The sequence below is a fragment of the Staurois parvus genome, unplaced genomic scaffold (genome assembly GCF_062004578.1).
Source record: "Staurois parvus isolate SC_StPar_1 unplaced genomic scaffold, SC_StPar_1.0 ptg000934l, whole genome shotgun sequence".
NCBI lineage: Eukaryota > Metazoa > Chordata > Amphibia > Anura > Ranidae > Staurois > Staurois parvus.
The window spans coordinates 955,040-970,407 of NW_028318730.1; the positions used below are offsets into that span (position 1 = coordinate 955,040).

A 15,368-nucleotide genomic window follows, 5' to 3' on the forward strand; every position below is an offset into this window, starting at 1 on the left:
CAGGACTCAAAGGAGCTGCTACTGGTGGCTTGGTGCAGCAGATATCACAGCATACCTTCAGAGGCCTAGTGGTGTCAGGGCTGTTTTGGTAGAAAAAAGGGTGACCTTCTCAGTATTAGGTGGGTGGTCAGAAAGTTCTCAATATTTAACAACCCAACTTACCAATACGACAAAGCTGGTTTTGGTCATCATTCTTCGTATCTTTTAATTCACTGAGAAATGACTCATGGACCGAAAGAAGTTCATTCGCATTACATAGGAGACTTCTGACATCAACCTGTGGGATCTACAAAACCATATATTTCACAGATTGGTTTTCATATTTCTGGAGCAGACAAAAAAAATCCAGCAATACCTGAAAGCCCACAAAAAAAATTAATTGTGCCACATAATCCCTCAATTTATCAAAAGGTTGTTTGTATGGTGATCAAATATTACAATAAAAATCCTTCAGTTTGTAAGATTTTAATCATGAATTCATAACTGCATTAATTTTGTGTTTTTTTTATATCTGCCTAGAGTTCAGCTTTACAGAAGAACTCGTTGAAAAACACAATTCATGAATAAATGTGTAAATACTGCATATTTTTAGACAAAGGCTTTGCAAATAATTTGTACAATAAAAAATGTTTTCACCTTCTCCAGTTTGGGCTGAATGTGGAAAACTAGAAGCTGTAGTGAGTGAACATATTCTTCCTCAGTGTTAATAAGCTCATTTACTTCAGGTGGTTCAGTCCTAAAATCAAGGATATCATCATATACAGAGTCTTCTATCTGAGGAATATTCTCATAAATTCCATCGCTTTTAACTGCTTGTGTGCCCATACTAGAGGGGATACCATATGCAGGCGACATATCACATGTATTATAACCAGTCTGAAAAGAGGGCTCCCGGTCATCGGATCCATAGCGTGTCAGTGGAACATTTCCTTTTGCGGCTCTGCTGTCCATGTAGTCAGAATAACTGTATAGGAAGTACATTGTAATTACTGTAATATGAATAATGTACAAAATGCAAACACAAAACAGGTTCAGTGATGAAAACACATTCTATTAAGGTCAGGTTGTCACATGCAAGGTACTTTCCTTTAAAATGTAAGACCTTTAAATTATTGTCATGTTGGTGGGGATTCTCAAATTTCAGTCACAGCAAAAGTGGCACAAAAAAAAACCTTTGTTGCTGGAGGTAAGTCAATTCAATATCACTTTTGCCTTAGGTGACATATGAATACACAATAACATGTTGCACTATAAATCAATTGGGTGAAACACAGATAATATAAAACATCACACTCCTATAAAAATAATTCACTATATCAAAACTGAATAAATAAATGAGTGCAACAAGTATTTAAAAAAAACTCTCATAATAGTATTATAAAGCTAGCTCCAAAAGTCAAAGTTCAAGAAAAAAAAATCCCTTTATTGTGTGGAAAAGATATTCTAGTCTTCCAGGAAAAAGTGCTCAGCAGCTCCAACCATCACCAAAGATAGTGGCAAGATATAGGCTTACCAAATGTTAATGAGCCCCTAATCAAAGAGTAAATTAAGGGATTTATTTTTAACTTTGGGACTTTGGAGTTAGCTTTATAATACTATTATGAGAATTGTTTTTAATTACTTCTTTGCACTGGTCATTCATTCAGTTTCGATATAGTGGATTATTTTTATAGGAGTGTTATGTTTTATATTATCTGTGTTTCGCTCGATTGATTTATAGTGCAACACGTTATTATTGCATATTCAAGTGGAATGGGTAGTATAGATATTATCATATAAACCTGCCTCATGTGTCGCCTAAAGCAAAAGTGATACTGAATTGACTTTACATCCAGCAATAAAGGGTTTTTTTGTGCCAATTTTGTTGTGTCTGTAGTCAACAGCCAGTGCAAATCATTTAGTGTTACCCCCTACTAGTACAAGCTGAATGATCATACTGCATATTGATGAACTTTAAAGATTTGTATGAAGGGGAAAAAAAAAACAGAAAACTGGAAAACATGGTCCAAATTCCTACCATATAGACACAAGCCCTCCCTGACATCTTGTAGCTACAGTATCATACATATCCTTGCATCAACACATGGCTGAGGGACATGCAGAATATCAAGGCTAATACTTACCACCTAAACCTTAAAACAACCACCCCTTCAACCTTCCCCACCTAAATAACCACGCGACTCTCCTTTTGGTGTAAAACCGGCCATAGCAGCCCATTTATTTTACATAACTTGTACATAACACTTCTTACAGCACAATCAAATAATAACTGCCATTAATTATCCCAACCGGGTCCAAGGTCTTCGAAGGTACTGTTACTCACATCAATAACTCGACTGTATCTGACACCCAGTGGAAAGGCCCCCAGCCACTACTACACCACCTCGGGGACATACTACAGTTACATCCAATGAACTCCCACGTTACCAACATGTTATAATTGGGAAGGAACACCCATACCTAAAATGGGCCCAATACATCCAATGAACTCCCACGTTACCAACATGTTATAATTGGGAGGGAACACCCATACCTAAAATGGGCCCAATCCATAATCTACCAAATTATCATTCCAGCACCCCTTCAAAGATCCAGCTACCCCTGCCAGCTGCCATGACAAAAAGAAAACCAGGTAAACACCACAGGACACCAAATGCTGAGCAATAAAAGTAAACAAAATCAACAAACCACACAAAACAAACAACATGACAAACAAAAGGACAAACCAATAAACAAAGCAAACAAAAAAACAAAATAGCAAAACAAAACAACAAACAGCTCCAGGGAGGGAGGGAGGGCGGGAGAAACCACACCCGTGCTGGCACAAGCTCTGACTGACCTCCGACAAGTCCCAACCCCTCTCCGCATCCTGGCAAGACCACCCTCAAGCTTGCTTACTCCAATCAGGTGAGTAACCACCCACACCTCCTGCATATACTCCCACCCCAATCCATTCTCCTCCTTGTCTGCAAGCCTCAGTCATGCTGGCCCTCCCTTTTAGCTTCGCTCTGTCCAGGCCCTGACTTTACTTTCTCAGAATTAGATACTGATGAAAAATGTTGGGAAGAATAGAAAAGCCTTTGTCCTCCCACTACCACATCCAGCATGAGAGGAGTCAGTAAGGGGCAACCAAAAGAAGCTAATGATCCACTAATGAGATTGTTATAAAGTTATTGGCAAATATTCTTTCACTAGTCCATATATGGATTTGTTTCACTTACTTGCTGGATGAATGACTCTGGGTCAGCTGATCTTCAGTGTCACTCACACTTTCCGTATCACTAAATTCTGAATCGTCATAATATTCTTCTTCATTGTCAATTGTGTCATATATCGGGTCTTCATCTTCAGTAGTTTCAATCTCTGAAGGGCAGTCCTGATCATAAGATGAAACCCTTTTCCGGCCACTTAATGGGTCAGCAGGAGCAAAAGACCTGGGTGTATAGCAAAACATTATAAACTTTGATCAGACAAACATAATATATGGAGACCATACACAAGTCAATATTTGCAAACAGTGAAAAAAAAAACACCTGTAAAGGCAATAATAAGGGAACAATAAAGCAATAATAAACATTTGTAATTACTTAAAGTAATTGGTTTAAGTAACCTCAGTAATTAATGAACCATTATTTCCTTTTCTCCATAAAAAAGAAGCAATGCTTTTACCACATTTTCATCATAGCTCGGTCTCCTTGGCTAGAAATGTGTCAACTTATGTCCAGCCTCAAGTATTTACACACATTACTACGTATGTGCAAACATTTCAATGTACCACAAAATTTGGGTGAAAATCAGAAGAATTTAACAAAATTGTTAATTTTAATTTTTTTTTTAAACACTACGCTCATCCCTACACATTACTTGATTATGGTCTGAAACCTGTGATTTTACAAGGATCAGCTAACAATCTGCCATCCCTACCGGGCTCTATCGTCCCATCGAGTTGGGGAGGCCATTAACGATGCGACTGGTGGCATCAGCATCCAGGCACATGAATATTGTTCCTCCCACTGCATGACATCAGAAACTGGAAGCAAAAAGGATTTACTCACTTCTGGTTTTGATTTGAAATAATCAAACCATTACTGCCTTGTGAAAGCATTTGATCAAACCAATCTCAGTTTGATCAGATGCTTTGGAGGCCAGAGGAAAGATATGGGGTCTCATAGACCCCAGATCTCTCCATAAAGAGGACCTGTCACTGCCCATGCTATCACAAGTGATGTTGGCCTTCCCTTGTGATAGCAATAAAGTTGATAAAAAAAGTTGACAGTATAAAAAATAAATAATAAAAAAACATTTTTTTTTCAAAGCACCCCTGTCCTTGTGTGCACACAAACACACATGTACACGGACGCACATGTCAGTCTCGCATGCATATGTAAAACGGCAATCACACCACATGTGAGGTATCACCGTAAATGTCAGAGCAAGAGCAATAATTATACAGTAGTACCAGACCTCATGTGTAACTCTAATCTGGAAAACTGTAAAGGGTTTGAATGAGTCGCCTATGGAGAATTTAAGTACTGTAGTTTTTCACCATTCCATGAGTGTGCACAATTTTAAAGGGAGAGACATGTTTGGTATTTGTTTACTCAGCATAACATAATATTTCATATTTTGCAAAGAAATGGGTATTATGTTGTGTTTATGTTCACTAAAATTAAAGTGTATTTTTTCCTCAAAAATTTGCATTTGCAAAAACTGCTGCACAGATACTGTGTGATGTAAAATTTTGCAGCACTTGCCATTTTACTCACTGGAGCCTCGGCTTATTATGTACATACTGTATAGTATATATACACAGTGTAATTGGCCTGTGTAAAAAGTGGTTAAACATCTACTGAAAATTTTGAACCATCATACAAAAACCCAATAAAACAGATTAGAAGTTTTATGGGGGCAGAAAGACCTATTGGGAGCCAGATCATTTTCTAACATTCAACTACTGTTTTATTTATGTCAAAATTTATACAACTGGAAAATTTTATAAGAAATCTGATTCTGAAATATAGAGGCTAGAGGCCTCTTCTGAAAATGGTAGGCTGTCATGTTGATACTTTGGCTTCAAGCATTTGAGTAGGAGACCTAAAATATGTATGCAGATAAGGACTTTGGATTGTTCTTTGGCTCTTCTGCTTTTTAGATTTCTCCCAGGTTAACATTCTGAAGTATGGAAGTTAGGGGTCAGCATAAATATAGGGAAGGAATCTAGAATCCCCTAAATTTCTCTTATATGACAAGTTAACTATAAGAAATACTATTATATTGTAACACACTATCGCGTGTACAATATTGAAATAAGTATGATTACTTCCTTCAGGTTGTTCTTTTACTCTTTACAGGACAGCAAAAGTGAAAAGAAAATACATTTACCAAACAAGGAAATACACTACAGCCAAGGGTTTGTGGACACCACACTGTGAAGTATCCTCAATGTGTGCAGTGTGTGCCAGGCACACTGGCCCTGCAGAGCATGGATCCCACTTTGCAATCACTTACTGCAGACATTAAGAATTCAGATTATCAGGGACTGTCAGTGCTCTCTGCATTTCCCCCTGCAGTCTCCAGCATAGCCTGTCCCCTTCTATCCTCCACATTGTTGAAGCGCCGGCTCCAGCATTGACATGACAGTGGAACCTCTATCACAGAAAGAGCCTATCTGGAGTCCACCTCCAGATCGGCTCCATCTATGGCTATTTCTCTCTGCTATGCTGCAGCACTGCTATTTAAAGGGGGGACTCTGGTGTATATGGAACTCTAATGTGAACGTAGGACCTCTATGTGATTGTGGGGCTCTGATGTAAACTGAGGGACTCTGGTGTGAACGTAGGGGCTATAATGTGAACTGGGTGGCTCTGATGTAATCATGGGAGACACCAATGTGATTTTGGAGAACTCTGTTGTGATTGCGAGGGTTCTCTTATGTAAACTTCGAGAGTCTGACATGAACGTAGGTGCTCCGATGTGAACTGGGTGGCTTGTGACGGCTATGATGTAATCATGGGGGACTCTGATGTGAATATGGAGGTTGGCTACTAATGTGAGTGGAAGGGCTTTGATGTAAAGTTGGTTTAAGAGGAACACCACTCTCTCATTCAACAATTTTTTTTTATCTTTCCGCTGCTAGCAATAGAAAGATAAGAAGGTATTTACTTGTTTTCAATTTTTTTTTTAGATTACTTTGTTTACCTTCTGGTTTCCAGAACTAGGCAAATGATGTAATACATCCCAGGAGTGGGGGGGGGAGGGGTTTTCTCAGCTAAGCACACCCTGCAGCTTGCATGCCTGAGCGAAGGGCAGATGGATTCCAGGAAGTAAATGCTTCATGAATCATATGCTCTTTTTCAAGTTTTCAAGTTATTTTGCAGCACAATAAAGCATAAAAACATGGATGGATGGGTGAGTTTGCTTTAAATATTAAAATTAATTAAATAGCATTTATGGTTTGTGGTACTGAATAGTTTATGAAATTCCTTTAGGTAGGCTGAAAAGTATATACAACGAAGTTTCATATTATAATGATTGTGCTAAGAGTTGTACATGTTTGTTAGACTCAGGTTTTATGTGACAATACCCCTTTAGGATACTCCTACTGTTAACGCAGTCAATCTAGTCAAGCGGAAAAAGACACTGACATTACACTTCAGTTACTGAGATGTAAAATGTATTTTATTGGGATTTTACGTGATAGACAAATACGAAGTGGCACATAATTTTGAAGTGGAAAGAAAATTATAAATGGTTTTCAATAATTTTTGCAAATAAATATCTGAAAAGTGTGGCGTGCATTTATATTCAGCCCCCTTTACTCTGATACCCCTAATTAAAATCTAGTGGAACCAATTGCCTTCAGAAGTCACCTAAGTAGTAAATCGAGTCTACCTGTGTGTAATTTAATCTCAGTACAAATACAGCTGTTCTGTAGCCCTCAGAGGTTTCTTCGAGAACATTAGTGAACAAACAGCATCATGAAGGCCAAGGAACACACCATAAAAGTCAGGGATAAAAGTTATGGAGATGTTAAAAGCAGGGTTAGGTTATAAAAAAAAATCCCAAGCTTTGAACATTTCATGAAGCACTGTTCAATCCAGCATCTAAAAATAGAAAGAGTATGGCACAACAGCAAACCTAACAAGACATGGTCATCCATCTAAACTGACAGGCCGGGCAAGGAGAGCAGTAATCAAAGAAGCAGCCAAGAGCCCCATGGGAAGTCTGGAGGAGCTGCAGAGATAAACAGCTCAGGTGGGAGAATCTGTCCACAGGACAACTATTAGTTGTGCACTCCACAAATCTGGCCTTTATGGAAGAGTGCCAAGAAGAAAGCCATTGTTGAAAAAAATCCATAAGAATTCCCATTTGCAGTTTGCGAGAAACCATGTGGGGGACACAACAAACATGGGGAAGAAGGTGCTCTGGTCAGATGAGACCAAAATTGAACTTTCTGGCCTTAAAGCGAAATGATACGTATGGCGGAAAACTAACACTGCACATCACCCTGAACACAACATGCCCACCTTGAAACATGGTGGTGGCAGCATCTTGTTGTGGGGATGCTTTTCTTCAGCAGGGACAGGGAAGCTGGTTAGAGTTGATGGGAAGATGGATGGAGCCAAATACAGCACAATCTTAGAAGAAAACCTGTTAGAGTCTGCAAAAGACTTGAAACTGGGGTGGAGGTTCACCTTCCAGCAGGACAACAACCCAAAACATATAGCCAGAGCTACAATGGAATGGATTAGATCAAAACATATTCATGTGTTAGAATTGCCCAGTCAAAGTTCAGACCTATATCCAATTGAGAATCTATGGCAAGACTTGAAAATTGCTGTTCACAGACGTTCTCCATCCAATCTGACAGAGCTTGTGCTATTTTGCAAAGAAGAATGGGCAAAAATGTCTCTCTCTAGATGTGCAAAGCTGGTAGAGACATCCCCAAAAAGACTTGCAGCTGTAATTGCAGTGAAAGGTGGTTCTACAAAGTATTGACTCGGGGGGACTGAATACAAATGCATGCCACACTTTTCACAGATTTATTTGTAAAAAACAATTTTAAAACTATTTATCATTTTCCTTCTACTTAACAATTTTGTGCCACTTTGTGTTGGTCTATCACATAAAATCCCAATAAAATACATTTACGTTTTTGATTGTAACATGAGAAAATGTGGAAAATTTAAGGGGTATGAATACTTTTTCAAGGCACTGTATTTATACTGTGCCTGCTAGCTGTGCTGAACATAAATCTATAGTGAAATCAGGTAATGGAACTATATAATTTACTGGTATACATCATACATTTCAGAGCCAATTGGTTGCAGGTAAGGTATTCCCATTGTGCAGTCATTACGAGCAAATTCAAATTTATTTATTTATTTATTACAGGTACTTATATAGCACCGTCAATTTACGCAGCGCTTTACATATGTATTGTATATTGACATCAGTCCATAACCCTCAAGGGGCGTACAATCTAAAGTCAAATGCACAAGTGTGTACATAGAATTTTATTTTTGCATGAGCTAACACACATCAAATATGAAACTTGTCAGATTTTAGGACTAATGTGTTGTAAAGTTCAGAAAAAATAACAACAGAAACAGCAAAGAGAATAATCTATGTAACCTGTGCAGTGCTCTCAATATTTTTTTTCTGAAAATTGGTATAACTATTATAGGAGTGGGTGATTTTCTTACCTTTACCCTAAATGACAACACACTAGAGCTGGCCCCCCCCCCCCTCCACTTTTATTACACACTTTTTTATATTGATAATACCAGTAAGGCCTCTTGTACTCATGTATAAACATCAGACATTTCTGGCAGAAAAATAGCAGGGATAGGCTGAATATCACTTATGCATATTTGCGAGTATGCACACACAAACTCTTCTAGCTTTATTTTAATGAAGGAAGTGTGGCATATGTGCATATTTCGATGTGTTTGTGCATATTTGTGCATATACAAACAAAAATACTGTCCAACAACTCTTTCTGCATTTTTTTAGTATATACAGTTGTGTTCAAAATAATAGCAGTCAGACATCACTAACCTGATCAATCACTGTTTTTGGTAGAAATGATATTTCTACATTGCAAATAATTTACTAGCAGGTATAGTAGAGTAATAGAAATCCAACAGACCCAACAGTCATGACATGCATGCTTCTGATTCTGTGTAATTGAATCACTAATTGAAAGGGGCATGTTCAAAATAATAGCAGTGTGGAGTTCTATTAGTGAGGTCATTCATTCTTTGAAAAACAGGCGGCAATTATTGCCCTTATTTAAGGAAGGAAGGCAGCAAATGTTGTACATGCTGCTTACAGTGTACTTCTCTCTGAAATTCTTAGGAAAATGGGTCGTTCCAGACATTGTTCAGAAGAACAGCGTACCTTGATTAAAACATTGATTGGAGAAGAGAAAACATATAAATAAGTGCAGAAAATGATAGGCTGCTCAGCTAAAATGATCGCAAATGCTTTAAAATGGCAACCAAAACCTGAAAGATGTAGAAGAAAGTGAAAAACTACCATTCGAATGGATAGAAGAATAGCCAAAATGGCAAGGACTCAGCCAACAATCAGCTCCAGGAAGATCAAAGAAGGTGTAAAGTTACCTGTGAGTACTGTTACAATTATAAGACGCCTATGTGAAGCCAAGCTATCTACAAGAAGCCCTCGCAAAGTCCCACTGTTGAAAAAAAGACACGTGCTGAAGAGGTTACAATTTGCCTTAAGAGCACATTGACTGGCCTAAAGAGAAATGGTGCAACATTTTGTGGACTGATGAAAGTAAGATTGTTCTTTTTGGGTCTAGTGGCCGGAGTCAGTTTGTCAGATGACCCCCAAACACTGAATTCAAGCCACAGTACACTGTGAAGACAGTGAAGCATGGTTGCGCAAGCATCATGATATGGGGATGTTTCTCATACTACAGTGTTGGACCTATTTATCACATACCAGGGATCATGGATCAGTTTGAATACATCAGAATACTTGAAGAGGTCATGCTGCCTTATGCTGAAGAGGAAATGCCCTTGAAATGGGTGTTCCAACAAGACAACAACCCCAAACACACCAGTAAAGGTGCAACATCTTAGTTCCAGACCAACAAGATTGACGTTATGGAGTGGCCAGCCCAATCCCCGGATCTTAATCCAATAGATAACTTGTGGGGTGACATCAAAAATGCAGTTTGAGGCAAAACCAAGAAATATAGAAGAACTGTGGAATGTAGTCCAATCATCCTGGGCTGGAATACCTGTTCACAGGTGCCAGAAGTTGGTTGACTCCATGCAACACAGATGTACAGCAGTTCTCAGAAACAGTGCTTATACAACTAAATATTAATTAAGTGATTCAAAGGAAAGCAAAATCTTCAAACATTTTTCAGTTTATATAGTGAATGTTTGAGTTTGTAAAGAAGAATACAAACACTGCTATTTTTTTGAACAGTCTAATATTCACTTTTCTTCAATTTTTTTAGAGGAACAACACAAAATTTGATATATTTTTCTTCATGTTTTGATTTGGAATAGAATGTGTAGTGTTCCCAATGCATTTGTGTGTATGAAAATAAAAGCTATTAGAAGGATTTTGAGCTTTATTCACTTTTTTCAACACACTGCTATTATTTTGAACACAACTGTACATATATATATATATATATATATATATATATATATATATATACATACACACACACATACATACATATATACACACACACTCTATAGGTATCTATACGCAGCACATTTTTATGCACCATAAATATCTAGAAAACAAGACTTCAACCTAATCAGTGAAGACTGGAATCTGTATAATCTGTGGGCATCAAACAAAACCTGCCACAAAGACCAAGATTTGTACTAAAGCTTGGTAATCTTAACAGCATCTTTTGGTTTTTTTTGTGTTTTTTTCAAATAGATTTTTATTAGATTTTTAGAACATTACATTGGAAAAGGTCTAACAATAGACCATAGAAGGATATCAGTTAACATTAACATTAATTTGGTCCATATATCATATAAAGATGTTTCTTGCAAATGCAGAGAAAAAAAAATCAGATAGTACAAACAACAGCATCAATTACAACGTCAAATACAGTGTCAAATACCATGAGCGATTTCAGAGAAAAGAAAGGAATTAAAAAAAAAAAAACCTCTCTCATGTAGGTTAAGAATCATGTATCAAATCATCTTTTGTTTTTTGAATCTGAAGTATACAGAGGGACAAGACCAAGCTCTTTAAGAATGTAACTTTTGAACTATTTTGGGTATTTTACAAAGCTTATTGAGCAGTGCATATTATACTATTAGAAGATACCTTTTAATGCTAAGACAGTAACAATACAATACACGAGTGGTTCGAGGGTCTCATGTTCTGTCCCCCTTGCTACTGTACAGCGCTGAGCATACCCTTTGGCGCTATATAAATACTGTATAATAATAATAATAATAATAAAACCATTTTTTGGCTTTATGCACAGGGTCATACAGCATGCAGAGCTTGCTTAGTCATTCTCCCAGGACCCGTTGCATACAGGCGCACATTGAGACAAATTATGTGGCTGTATGTGTTTATGCACTAAGGGTTGCATCAAACACCTGTGCGCACACAGCCATATACATTGAACACAGATAGTGCGTGTTCAAAGCAAACGTCCAGGCATGTGCTTTAGGCTTCATGCATGTGGCTGAACTGGGGCCATACAGCAAGCAGAGCCTGTGTAATCACTCTTCCATGCGCAGCTGCCAGTGTGTATATGCTTTCATTGAGATGAAATAGAAGATGCAGCTGTATTCAGTTATACGCCTGGTGTTAAGGAAAGCACCTGCACACACACATATGTATTATTATTAAATTATAAAACGACTTCCTGCGCTAAGAATGAGACCCTATCCCTATAGCTGCTGACACTTAACCTCTTACCAATGTGAGTCCAATACAATAAATAAATAAATAGTGCAGCACTAAACCACAAATCTAAAGTAAATATATATATATAAATAAATACAAAATAAATATATATCATATAAAAGTGCAACCGTGCAAATACAGTATTAATTCAATAAAGTGTAACACGTGTATTCCCTCCGGGAATAATTAAAGTGGCCAAGTGATCAAATATATTCAATAAAGTGCAATACGTGTATTCCCTACGGGAATAATCAAAGTGACCAAGTGATCAGAACAAACAATATATCACAATACACTCTAATGCAAATCTCCACTTATTGTGAACATGTCCGTATATATATAGTGTGCCCAATAGACAATCTTCATGCAGGTGATATCAAATGTCCACACTGTGTGTATCCAAAAATAGCTGCAATGGCCCCTCACCTCCTTACATAGACCCTACAGGGTCAGCTCGCTTTTGGAAACAGACACCACTCTGGTGTATCACAGGATCCTCCCCAGCGATGTATACTCTATCACCAGCTTCCTCTCCGGTTCATGTATAAACAGAAGACTCTCATAGTGTAAAATAGCAATTTATTATATACACTGTATACAGAGATATCCACTCACATGATTATTCATCTTTCATATTTTCATATGGCTCCTATACCTCATGCTGTGCCTGCCTTGCATGGGTATTAGATATAGGGGTTTCAAATATGGCTGCCACGCCGAAAATGACGTCACAGCGCTCCCAGAATCCTCCTCGCGTACCGACGCGTTGCGTCACGCTAATCACGTGACTTCCTCAGGGTGATTTGTGATATATTGTTTGTTCTGATCACTTGGTCACTTTGATTATTCCCGTAGGGAATACATGTATTGCACTTTATTGAATATATTTGATCACTTGGCCACTTTGATTAGTCCCGGAGGGAATACACGTGTTACACTTTATTGAATTAATACTGTATTTGCACGGTTGCACTTTTATATGATATATATTTATTTTGTATTTATTTATATATATATATTTACTTTAGATTTATGGTTTAGCGCTGCACTATTTATTTATGTATTGTTATTATTATTATTATAATACAGGATTTATATAGCGCCAACAGTTTGCGCATGCTCTGAACTCACACTATCTGTGGTCGGAGCATGCGCTTGTACTTTACACAACGTCCAACACATAACTGACATGGCCACTTGTTCTAATTCATCCCGAAGGGAAGGTCTAGGTGGCAGCTGCAGGTCCTGGGAGAGTGATTACACAGGATCTGCACACTGTATGACCATGAGCATGAAGTCTTATGCAATCCCTGGTGCATAAATACGTACAGTCACATCTTCTAGTTCATCTGAATAGGCGACTGTATGCGGCAGCTTTAATCCTAGGAGAGTGATTATACAGGCTCTGTATGCTGTATGGACCCTGTTCAGCCATGTGCATGAAGCCTAAGGCCCTGCACACAAGATGAGAATATCGGACAAATGATCATCCGTTTTTTTTGTTTTTTTGCATGCTAGTCTCATATTGAAAGGAAAGAAGTTGCCAAAGTTACGAAACTTCTTGTATGACAAAAAAAAAAAAAATCGGAAGTGATGTAATGTATTGAATTAATATAGACAAAAGACAATGTGCGCTATCATAAAAAAATAAACAAACAAAATATCTACCGAGCTGCTGCAATAACACTTATAAGTGATCCCACACTGAAAAGATACCAATCTGAAAAACAGTGTTGCGCTAGCTCATAAACGCAATATTCATGTACATATAAACACATAAAAAATATACAATAAAAGACTTTATAATTGTGACAGTTTAATCAATTATTGTGCTTGATTAAATGTGTTTGATATAGAATGTGCTCCAAAAAAACTTCAGTGCTCCACCGTGAAATCTGTGCACCTCCACCTATGGATAAGGATGGCCGCCCACCTGACAAAGCCACGGTTGGTGGTGTAATGCATGGGGCGGAGCTTAGTGACGTCATTCCCGGTCACATGATGGGACCGGAAGTTCTCTATGCTTGTGACTTATCTGAACAATGTGAGTGTTATTCCTTACATGTTTTTAAGGGAATAAAACAGTATTACACTATGGGATCTGTTCTTTTCTTCCTTACATATAGAGTTTAAGCTGGGAAGAGATTCGTTTTTATTGTGTCATCTATGGAGGTCCCTGTATGATCTCTTTGCTGCCATCTGGAGCCTTTTTGATGGAATCATTTCGCTTGGTTGACCTATATTAGTTTATATGTCCATGCTATGGAGGTGAGCGGCCATCCTTATCCATAGGTGGAGGTGCACAGATTTCATGGTGGAGCACTGAAGTTTTTTTGGAGCACATTCTATATCAAAACACATTTAATCACGAACAATAATAAGGACTTTTATTGTATATTTTTTATATGTTTATATGTACATGAATATTATGTTTATGAGCTAGTGGAACACTGTTTTTCAGATGAATGTATTGAATTGTATTTTTGGACGAAAACTATGTTAATTAAATGAAAATTGTACGATCTGGTATCGTATGAGAAAAATTTCCGTGCTTGTCCCTTTGAATAATATTGAATGAAAACTGTGATTATCGTACCATTGCTTCCAAAGCGGTATTTTTCGTACGATTTTCTGATAGTGTAAAGCTTAAAGTGGTTGTGAAGGCTGAAGGTTTTTTACCTTCATGCATCCTATGCATGAAGGTAAAAAGCCTTCTGTGTGCAGCAGCTACCTCAGCCCCCTCAATACTTACCTGAACCTCATCGCGATCCAGTGATGTGAATGACAGCTTCGGCTGCCCCGGGTCCCTGCTTCCTCATTGGCTGAGACAGCAAGAGGGGGCCACTGGCTCCCACTGCTGTCAATCACAGCCAGTCAGCCAATGAGGAGAGGGGGCGTGGCTAAGCCGTGGCTCTGTATGTGAATGGACACACTGAGCAGCAGGTGCCCCCATAGTAAGCCGCTTGCTGTGGGGTCATTTGACAAACAAGAGGAACCTGCGAGACACCCAAAAAGAGGAGGATCCAGGCTGCTCTGTGTAAAACCACTGCACACAGTAGGTAAGTGTAGACATGTTTGATATTTTAGGAAAAAAAAAATTAACCTTTAGAATCACTTTAAGGGTGTATATTTTAGGAGATGGGGCATGTGGTCAACGTCACGCTCCACTTACTTTTGAGACGGCTTGTTTGTTGATATAAGAAGGTTTTCTAGGCATCGACTAAAATCTTCAGATCTGCCATTTTTTTTCACATTAGATAAAGGCAAGGCATCATTTGATTGAGGATTCTTTTCCACACCGTCCTGGAATGGTCTGTGATATGAATGACTGTGGTGCCAAGCAGAAGCGTTATTGGTATGATAAGATCCGCCAGAAGTTATTTCAGAATGTTTATCCCCTGAAGCATATCTTTCACTATATCTGTCAGACCTGTGGTACG

The 15,368-nt window shown here is 38.1% G+C and overlaps 1 protein-coding gene and 1 non-coding gene across 2 annotated transcripts in view; both read right to left on the reverse strand.

The window, feature by feature from the left end:
- The window catches only part of LOC149441925 (rho guanine nucleotide exchange factor 37-like), a 106,426-nt gene that overhangs the window by 63,136 nt on the left and 27,922 nt on the right, over positions 1-15,368 (reverse strand). The window contains exons 2-5 of the mRNA XM_089656757.1: positions 15,101-15,358; positions 3,222-3,434; positions 637-964; positions 163-286 (exon numbers count right to left, since the gene is read on the reverse strand). Of these exons, the coding sequence (XP_089512883.1) occupies positions 163-286; positions 637-964; positions 3,222-3,434; positions 15,101-15,358 (923 nt within the window). The remainder of the gene's footprint in view (positions 1-162; positions 287-636; positions 965-3,221; positions 3,435-15,100; positions 15,359-15,368) is intronic.
- LOC149441926 (small nucleolar RNA SNORD36) lies at positions 692-764 on the reverse strand. The gene has a single exon (XR_016307271.1). It is a non-coding gene; the product is annotated as a small nucleolar RNA SNORD36 (small nucleolar RNA).